Source organism: Berghia stephanieae, chromosome 14 (genome assembly GCF_034508935.2).
Source record: "Berghia stephanieae isolate SIO BIC M18660-M18661 chromosome 14, UCSD_Bste_1.3, whole genome shotgun sequence".
In the NCBI taxonomy this organism is placed as follows: domain Eukaryota; kingdom Metazoa; phylum Mollusca; class Gastropoda; order Nudibranchia; family Aeolidiidae; genus Berghia; species Berghia stephanieae.
In genome coordinates, this window is record NC_088373.1 from 22,158,499 (window position 1) to 22,168,946 (window position 10,448).

At 36.5% G+C, this 10,448-nt stretch overlaps 1 protein-coding gene across 4 annotated transcripts in view; it reads left to right on the forward strand.

Annotated features, from left to right (window-relative positions):
• LOC144959979 (uncharacterized) overlaps positions 1-10,448 on the forward strand; it is a 73,454-nt gene that overhangs the window by 28,165 nt on the left and 34,841 nt on the right. For all 4 annotated transcript variants that reach the window (XM_078892878.1, XM_078892875.1, XM_078892877.1 and 1 more), the window contains 5 exons: positions 451-750; positions 1,431-1,649; positions 2,809-2,889; positions 5,544-5,852; positions 9,300-9,596. In XM_078892878.1, coding sequence (XP_078749004.1) covers positions 451-750; positions 1,431-1,649; positions 2,809-2,889; positions 5,544-5,852; positions 9,300-9,596 — 1,206 coding nt within the window. The remainder of the gene's footprint in view (positions 1-450; positions 751-1,430; positions 1,650-2,808; positions 2,890-5,543; positions 5,853-9,299; positions 9,597-10,448) is intronic.

Consider the following 10,448-nt stretch of genomic DNA (forward strand, 5'->3'; position numbering starts at 1 on the left):
GCACTTTTATGCTCGTCGGAGAATAATTTCATAAGGGTGTCCGCCATTGTTCCGACAGTTTAGAGCCAGTTGCTAAGTTACAGTGCGTCATTACAAGGGAAGTGACGTCATGTCTGTTGAAGCCTATTAGGAAAATGATAAAGTATGAATCTAGAAGGTGTGTGTGTGTGTTTGTGCATTTGTGTTTGTGTGTGTGTGCATGGTTGTCTCTGTATGTGTATGTGTGAAAATGTGCTAGAGAAAGCAGATAGGAAACCGCAAGGAAAATTCATCCAAAAAATCTGCCTTCATCACCAGGATATCAGAATGAGACAACCTTACTTATGACCTGTCAGACGACCAGAGAGATTACAGAATAACTCTGAATAGAATACACAATTCATTTTACAAGAGTTTTTATTTTCAATTTCTATTGTAAAAATGTTCTAAATAAATATATCTCATCAACAGAGCCACCAGAGACCATGCCAGTAATGACGGTTAATGAAACACAACCTGTTCAAAATGGCAGTGTTGTTACGGTGACCAATGGTAACATGATTGCTGTCAAGTGTCAAGTAGATGGAGGATACCCAAGTGTAAGGAATATCAACATAACATGTTCTGGCTTCAGATATTTTGGTCTTGGAGATGAATTGGCAAGCAGTATATACGTCACAAAAGATGATAACGACAGAAAGTGTACGTGTGCGGCATATCATACGAGCGGGTGTTACGACAAAACATCTGAGTTTACCCTGAATGTCCAATGTAAGTTTTGGCTTTGTATTGCAATGAAATTCACAGACCAAAATTAGTTTCAATTATGTTTTCAAATAGATGATTAAATAAGAATGCTGTTTTACAATACTAGATGTTTTGGCAAACGTGTTTTCCAGTACTTTGTACAATACCTTATGAATATATATATATATATATATATATATATATAATATATATATATATATATATATATATATATATATATATATTATATAACATTAAACGGTCGAGTACTTTTATTTCGTGGTGTATATTTTATAACTTTATATTTTTTATTCAGACAGGCTTTCTTTTGATTATGTGTATAATTAGCGTTGTTCGTGTACTGTGTTAGGTCTTAATCTATGTTATGCGCCCAGAGCCCTCCTGATGAAGGGATGTTTGGGCACTATAAATCTATACCATTAGTATTATTATTATTATTATTATTATTGTTATTATTATTATTATTATTATTATTATTATTATTATTATTATTATTATTATTATTATTATTATTATTATTATTATTATTATTAAATTTACCTTGAAGATAATATGTTATAAGCATTGTCGACCATAAAAAACTCCATATTTCAGAATTCGTGACATGATTATTGTATTCTATTGTTTTGATTTGTAAGCTACAATTGTCATTTCCTTATTCAACTCCATCTTCGTCCCTACAGGGTTACCAGAAGCAGAGATCATAGATTGTCCCAATGACACTGAATCAACTCTAGGTTACATCCAAGAATGGGACACAACTCGTACATGTCAATGTCATCTGAATGACGTCGGAAACCCTCCTGGTGAAGCGGAGTGGCGGAATTTCATAGGAAATAGTTTGGGAAATGAAATCAACAATGGAATCACTAGATCTTTGCCTGTCATCTATAACCCTAATGGTTGGTGATCATTCTGTATCTTAAATAGTTATTAATAGTCTTTATTCTCCCCTTTTGGAAAAATGCATCTGTAGGGTAGATGCTAAAAGATTGCTGAAATAATTCAAACTTTAGCAGTCCAGCAACAGAATCTGAACAAAAGGTGTGTCCCAGATGGAGATTCATGGTGGATGACCTGTGCTCCAGATGGAGTTAAAAGGAAGTTAGGACATTGGACTCTGTCAGTTAAGTAAGTAGCAGATTGATGACAATAGTGTTAAGAATTGATTACTTCCTGTTATTTTAGTGGATGCTAATTCATAGGTCACAGGTGGGTCCTATTAAGGTCAAGGGTTATGCGGCGATGTGGTCTAGTTGTATGACACTAGCTTTCCGATCGGAAGGTCCTGGGTATGATCCTTGCTCGGCGCATAGTTGAGTCCTTGGAAAAGATTCTTTACTCACATTCTCTCATCATACTCAGGTGTAAAATGAGTACCTAGCCATTTACAGCGTTGTCTCTGACCGAAAAAAAATTGTAACATCGCCTAACAGGCATCATGTCACGTCCTAAATGTTAAATGTTGCTGTTGGCCAGGGACCCCTTGTAAAGTGCTTTGAGCACATTGATTGGATATTGCATTATATTTTTTAAAAGCTCAAAAGCTCAAAGCTCAAGGTCAAGGGTTAGATCCTATTCATATATTATGTCAAAAATTAGTCTATATTTGTTTGCCTATGTCATCATCAATCAGTCAGATATTACTTTGTGTACTACATCATTAATTGGTCTATTTTTATTTATTTTTTTGTGTGCCACGTCATCAATCGGTCGAATATTTGTTTTTTTCTTTTTTCTCTTTTTAAAAAAAAAAATTTTTAACATCAGGAATGGGAGACACCCTATGTTTGTCGTTGCTTTGCCAATTTAGATTTATCTCCGTCTTTTAAATACGACAATAAACAGGTATAGGGATATTGACCTTAAAAAAAAAAATTTTAATCCGTCGACTAATACTTTTTGTATTTTATATGGGACAAAGAAGAAAGGAGGTGTTATAAATAATGGTAAACTTAGATCTGGCCTGGCTTAACTAATATTTTTTTTTTCATAAAGACAAATGGTTAGCCAAATACCTTATGATGATACGGTTTTTCCCTCTTTCTTCTTCATTCACAGATAAAAGTCCGAACTACACTTGTAGAGGAATTTCTGAATTTGGAGATGGAATTTCTGTCCTTTACACTCCAAATTTTGCCTGTATGGATTTTTATTTCTTTGCTATATTTCTTTTTTCCAAGAGAGAAAAATTACTTTGGCATCTTCCAAACTATATAGATATTAGCATTGAGGTTTTCTTCATGATATTCACCATAATTCTTTCTTTGGGAGGCCTTCCGAAAGCTTCTACATCCCCAGTATTCTTTTTTTTTAATAATGTTCTAGTAGGGGGTTTGGAAGGAGGGAAACTTTTTTTATAATGTTCTAGTAGGGGTTTGGGAGGGGGCAGACTTTTCTTTTTTTTTTAAAGTTTCCCCCCTCCCAAACACTCTACTAGAACATTATATAAAAAAAAGAAAGAATACTGGGGATGTAAGAGCTTTCGGAAGGCCTCCCCTTTCTGTTTTTTTTCTTTTCGACAATTTAGAAATCTATAATTACTATAATTTTGATGCTAGATTTTCAGTTTTTGGTATATTTTAAATTATTTACTAGCTAGAGAAATGTACTAAAGAAATATTTTCCATCTGTTTTTTTTTTTCAAATAACTGAGAATTGGTTTTTATGGCAAATGTCACAAAAACAACATTTTGGCACAATACAACCTTAATCACTCTTACTACAATTGCTTCTCATGCAGTGATGTTTAGTTATTTTTGACAACATAGTCTTATGCCTAAAACTACTAATGCCGGCATAATCATGGTTTTTGTCACAACCTTACAATAATTAGTCAAAAGTGATAATGGAAAAAGCGGTTTTATAAAATAAAATATGATTGGAGGCAGCGTGGCTCAGCGGTACGGTCTTTGCTTGGTACCCGAAAGGTACCGAGTTCGATCACCCGCCACTGCGTTGTGTGGCCTTGAGCAAGTCATCTCGCCCTAGCTCAGTTTGCGGCGCTGCACTGTGGCTAACGCCTGAGTTATTCCAGTCTTCCCTTGGAATAGACACAAGAGACAAATTTCCTCTTGGGGATGAATAAAGGGAATTTTATTTATTTATTATTTATTATCTCGTTATTAGTTGGACCTTGATTCCTTGAATGTCAATCATAGTCTCAGTGCATTCGTTGCAATATGATCTGATTCATTACGGCTTTTCCACCAGTTAGGAATTACTGATTCTTATTTTCCTCTCAATCCTAAAAAGAGTCAGATGTTGCATCACCAATCTAATGAGCGTTTGGGGTTAGAAAACTATTAATGCTTTAGCTAGAGGTGCCTAATTGAGCCAGTAAAATGGAGAGAAAAATAAATTGAGTAGGTGTGACTCATATATAAGACTCATAAATTTTGTGTTGTTCCCTTATATATGAGTCACATCTACTCACTTTATTTTTCTCTCTATTAATGCTTATCCTCCCCCCCCCTTTCTCTCCTAAAAGTCAACCAAATTGATAATTCTAAACGCATTTTGGAGGGAGAAATCAAACTGATGTCTAATTTTAAAGTATGCTAATGGGTGTCAAATAGAATTAATTGAGATGGGCAGGGCATAACTAATAAAATCGGGGAATAACGAGGTCTGAGATCAAAGCTTCAGGACACAGTAATACTTGAAGTTAGAATCAACCATAGAAGCAATTGGTGAGTAAAAGGAGAGAAAAAAAGTATTTCCACTGAACAAAAACATTTGTGTGGCTGGATAGCTCAGTCGGTTGTGCGACCACTCTCTCTCTCTCTCTCTCTCTCTCTCTCTCTCTCTCTCTCTCTCTCTCTCTCTCTCTCTCTCTCTCTCTCTCTCTCTCTCTCTCTCTCTCTCTCTCTCTCTCTCTCTCTCTCTCTCTCTCTTTCTCTCTCTCCCTCTCTTTCTCTCTATATCTTTCTCTCTCTCTCTCTCTCTCTCTCTCTCTCTCTCTCTCTCTCTCTCCCTCTCTCTCTCTCTCTCCTCTCTTTCTTTCTCTCTCTCTCTCTCCTCTTCTCTCTTTTTTTTTCTTTCTCTCTCTCTCTCTTCTCTCTCTCTCTCTCTCTCTCTCTCTCTCCCTCTCTCTCTCTCCCTCTCTCTCCCCCTCTCTCTCTCTCTCTCTCTCTCTCTCTCTCTCTTTCTTTCTCTCTCTCAGCCAGGCAGAGGATGTGAGTGTGAGTGTTCAATCAGATCCTGAGTTGTGCACTGACCCCGTGAAGTTGTATTGTCTGTTTTCATCTGACACTTCTCCATCCCCTGTTTTTCTCATCATTACTGATATAAGTAATAATAATGATAATAATAATAATATTAATAATAATAATAATAATGATAATAATCTTTATTGTCCAAATAGGCAATTATTATTAGTGTCCACTCCACACTTTTCGGACTTTCTAAATATTCAAACCTTCAGGAATTCATTGTCAGGAATCCAATTAGGAATATTCTAAAACAATCGGTCTTGTGGTATGACACTTACTTTCAGATTGGAAGATCCTGGGTTCGAGCCTCACTCTGCGCATAGTTGAGTCCTTGGAAAAGGCTCTTTAATCACATTCTCTCACTGTACTAAGGTGTAAAATGAGTACCTGGCCGTTAACAGCGTTGCCTCTCTGTCAGGAAAAAAAATTGCAATATGCCTAACAGGCGTTATGTCCTGTTCTATATGTTGCTGTTGGTCAGGGACCCCTTGTAAAGCGTTTTGAGCATGTTTAGTGGATATTACGCTATATAAAAACTTAATTTTTTTTTTTAAACACTCGATTAACATATTTAATTCACAGATGGCTTAACTAAAATACTGATGAATTTGCCTAATATTATCAGTAGATGTGAATCTATCTTCTCATACGTCTTGGAGTGTGACGTTCCTATTGTCGACGTAAACCCCAAACCTACCATGACAGCTATAGCAAGTGACGATAGTACCATCACTCCACTGAATAGTACCACGAGTCCACCAGGTGTATACAGATACAGATTCAACGTTGTCCCACAGACGATTGGCGTTTCTGTGAGTCTGACTTGTGAGGCATCGAATAGCATTTTTGGTGACATGAAAACAAATGTCATTGGAAATACGACCATCCAGGGTAAGAACTTACGATAAATATTGTCTTGTTTGATTTCAACGGATATCCCAATAGTTCAGATTGTAGAGCACTTGCTTCATACGCAAAGTGACCAAGATCGATCCCGGTTGAAATCAGATTCCACCCACCCAACCACCCCAGTTCACCCAAAAGTGATTGGGTAGCTGGGTCTGTTAGATCTGACGGAAATTATTTTGCAATATATAAGCATCCTGTCCAAAGAGTAGCAAGCAATTGCTATTGTCTGTTTCACGCTATAGAAACTGAGATGAACTCTGGCACCATGGGCCCTGAAGGGCACTTTTTTATTTCAATATTATTGCAAAATAAAATAGGGGCTGCCTGGCTCAGCAGTACAGTCTTTGCTTCATACCTGAAAGGTACAGAGTTCGATTACTCGCCGCTGCGCTGTGTGGCCTTGAGCAAGTCACCTCACCCTTGCTTGATTTGCGGCGCTGCACTGTGGCTGACGCTTGGGTTATTCCAGTCTTCCAATAAGACAAATTTCCCCTTGAGAATGAATAAAGGGAATTGTATTTATTTATTTTTTTTTACGTCAAAAAAGAAGGTGTGATATAATTTGAATAATTATTGTTTGTTTGTTTTTGGTCTGTTTTTTTGTTGTTGTTGTTTATATCTAATTTGTTCTAGAAGTTTTGTTTTTTTTAATCCGGAAAAAAATATATGATCTTATTTATTTTTATATTTACAAACTTGGTGTTCAAAACTTGAAAAATATGTATTTCCTTTATATTGGAGTGGAGTGGGAAACCACCGAGGCCCATCTACTATACACGTTATAATATCCGTATGAACATGACATCCAATGGTAACCTTTAACCTTTAACTGCCATTCTCTGGAAATAGTACGTGGTCCAAAAAAAACCCCTTGAATTGTGCAAATTAGGGTTGAAAGCATGAAAATTATGTATGTTGTAGAATATGAAAAATCCTGTAATTTATGATATAGAACCACTCTGAGAGATCAGTATTAGTTGAGATACCAGATTTTTAAGATTGGATAATTTTTTTAATGGATGACAAAAAAATTCATTAATTCTTATTGTGTCAACATTCAAGACAAGTTGACCCACGGAAGTTTTTCGTCATCCTTGGATTCCCGTTGGTGACTATTTTTTAGCGTCAAACCGGATGTTTTCCTTTCACTAAACTTTCGATTCACGAGCTATCCGAATTCTTTAATTATCAATCTTATTCAATTTTGCTAGTTTTGAGGGACTTCTATCATGCAAAATTCTATAATGAGATTTTTGTGTATCTGATTTAGCAAGTAAAATCAACTACACTAATAAAGACAGGCAGACGGACAGACAAACAAACTCGCAGATTAAATGTTGCAACCGGTGTTGACACAGACAGTCCTGCTTCTCCCCTCTCCCTAATTATTTTTTCTTTCCAAAGATACTGCACTAATCATTTTACATGTTTTATAGCCTATTTTGGTCAAACTTGATGACAGTTCAGATGATAGTTCAGTTGATAGAGCACTCGCTTCACACGCAAAGGGACTGAGATCGATCCCAGATGCAATCTAAATTTTTTTCATGTCCTTCCAGTCAACCCAGCAGTGATTGGGTAGCTGGGTCTGTTATATCCTGTGGAAAGTACTTTGTGATAGACTAGTGTCCTATGAAAAGGGTTGCAAGCAATTGCTATTGTCTGTTTCACGCTTTAGAAACTGGGATAAAATCCAGCTCCATGGACCAAGTGGCTCTGAAGGAATACTACTTTTTGATGACAGTATGGAGTCAGCATATCTATAAAATTGTGAGAGAGAGAGAGAGAGAGAGAGAGAGAGAGAGAGAGAGAGAGAGAGAGAGAGATAGAGAGAGAGATAGAGAGAGAGAGAGAGAAATAGAGAGAGAGAGAGAGAGAGAGAGAAAAGAGAGAGAGAGAGAGAGAAGAAGAGAGAGAGAGAGAGAGAGAGAGAAAGAGTGATAGAGGGGGGTGGAAGAATATTACATCTGACTAAAAAAGGAATACGTTTGCATGTTTTCAGATACAATTAAAATAGTAAAAGGAACTTCTCGCAGGGACTGATGGGACAAGTTTTTAGTATGTCAACTAGATAACACCACACTAACGTCTCATTCTTGCTTCATCAACCACCCAGGAATACACACGCTACAATTCTTACTACATTTTGTTTTATGTTTTCAACATTCTTTTTGCTGTCGAAGGGTCTTTACCCGAAACGTCCATTGTCTGTAGTAAAAACGCACTGTTATGAATAATTACGAGAGTGGTTCTATAGCAGGTGTCATGTACATGAGTCTTAGCTACCTGAATGCCAATTTTCTTGTTTTCAGTCTGAATTTGCACGGTTTTAGCCTAATTTCTCCTACTACAATGAATATACAGAATATATATATATATATATATATATATATATATATATATATATATATATATATATATATATATATATATATATATATATATATATTTATATATTCCCTTGTTTATATAGCTGTAATAGGGAATATCTAAGTCCTTAAACCAAAACGTTATGATTGATTGCCAGAGTGGTTCTACAGCAGATAGGTTTTTTATGGGTTTTGATAACCTGTATTCCAATTTTCATGCTTTCAACCCGAATTTGCATGGTTTAGCCTAATTCCCCCTTACCAAAAGACTCATATTTAAAGACTTGGCCAGAAAATAGGTCCCTCAAATATCAATCGATTTAAATTATCCTCATCTCGGAAAAAACTCTTAAACCTGGGGTCTTGTGAGAAAGAATTTGAGACGCTGTAAACGTTTTTACTCCCCATCCCTTTCCCATGTTTGTGTGCGGCTATGTGGTCTAGTGGTTATGACACTCGCTTTTGGATTGGAAGATCCTGGGTTTGAGCCTCACTCAGCGCATAGTTGAGTCTTTGGAAAAGGCTCTTTACTGACATTCTCTCACCGTACTCAGGTGTAAAATGAGTACCTGGCTGTTAACAGCGCTGTCTCTGTCCCAAAAAATTGTAATATTGCTTAACAGGCGTCATGTCACGTCCTACATGTTAAGTGTTGCTGTTAGCTAGGGACTCCTTGTAATGCGCTTTGAGCACATTTAACAGATATTGCGATAAAAGCTCAAAGTTTTTTGGTTTTTTTTTGTTTTTTTTGTATGTATATATTAATATTTCAAATTTTTTTTGGAATGGCAGGGAGGGAGAGAGAGAGAGAGAGAGAGAGAGAGAGAAGAGAGAGAGAGAGAGAGAGAGAGAGAGAGAGAGAGAGAGAGAGTGTGTGTGTGTGCATTTCATTGGTGCAACAGATATGCAGTTGGAGAAGAAAGACTGACCAAATTCAATAAAAGAAATAATTAATTTTTCTAATAAATAACAGATAACTTGTCATGGAAATATGAGAACGATTTTCATATCTTGTTTTCCATTGTAAAATAGAATCGTGCACAAATAATTCTGTCAACAGAGCCACCAAACCGTTTGCCAGTGATGACAGTTAACGGAGGACAGCCTGTGCAAAATGGCAGCATTGTAACAGTGACCAGTGGTCATGTCCTGGTCAAGTGTCAAGTGGATGGAGGCTACCCACAAGTAAAAGACATCACATTGACATGTGCAGGATTCACAAATGTCAGTGTTGGAGGCCAAATTGCACTCAGCATAAATGTTACAAGAGTAGATAACAACAGGAAGTGTGTTTGTGAGGCGTCTCATGACAGCGGATGTTATGACAAACCATCCGAGTTTACGTTGAATGTCCCATGTAAGTTTTGAATTTAATCTGAATACAAATAAAAAATATTAATAAGGCTAAACTTGGTCAAATTTTTATATCATTATATATTCAGATAAATAACAATGTGAAATTGAATGTAAGCTTCAATTTAATTACAAAAAACAGATCAAATGAACGTTTCGGGTGTACCACTACCACATTATCTCATTCATCTGTAGTGTTTCATTCATCCTGTTTTGTTGATAAAGAGGAAACCCGAAGCGTTCATTTGATCTGTTTTTGTAATTAAATTGAAGCTTACATTCAATTTCACATTGTTATTTATTTCTTCGAGCTGTGAGCAGCAACATTTACATTAATCAGATAATGATATTTAAATTGCTTACGCCTGGGTGGGTCTCCTGACTTCCCAAGACGTGCCGAGAGGTCACTTCTGTTTTGTCTTAATAAAAAAATGTTTAAAATAAATTTCCCTTTTTTTTTATCCCAGAGGGGAAGTTTGTCACCAGGGTCTATTCCAAGGGAAGACTGGAATAACCCAGGCATCAGCTGCAGTGCAGCGCCGCAGATTGAGCTAGGACGAGGTGACTTGCTCAAGGCCACACAGAGCAGCAGCAGGATGATCGAACTTGGTACTTTTCGGGTTCAAAGCAAAGACCGTACTGCTGACCCCCTTCTTTCCCTTTTATTTGTTCTCTCTTTCCAAGTTCTCTGCCTTTGATCTGGATTGAGATACTCAGGGTTTTTCTGGTCCTGACAGGATTCCAAGCTGAGAGAAAGCTGTCAAATGTAGAATCCCTTTCATTTTTTAAAGAGATTATATCTTTTTACTTGTAAATCATCTCTCTGTTATATACTATCATATATTTTTAGAATGAT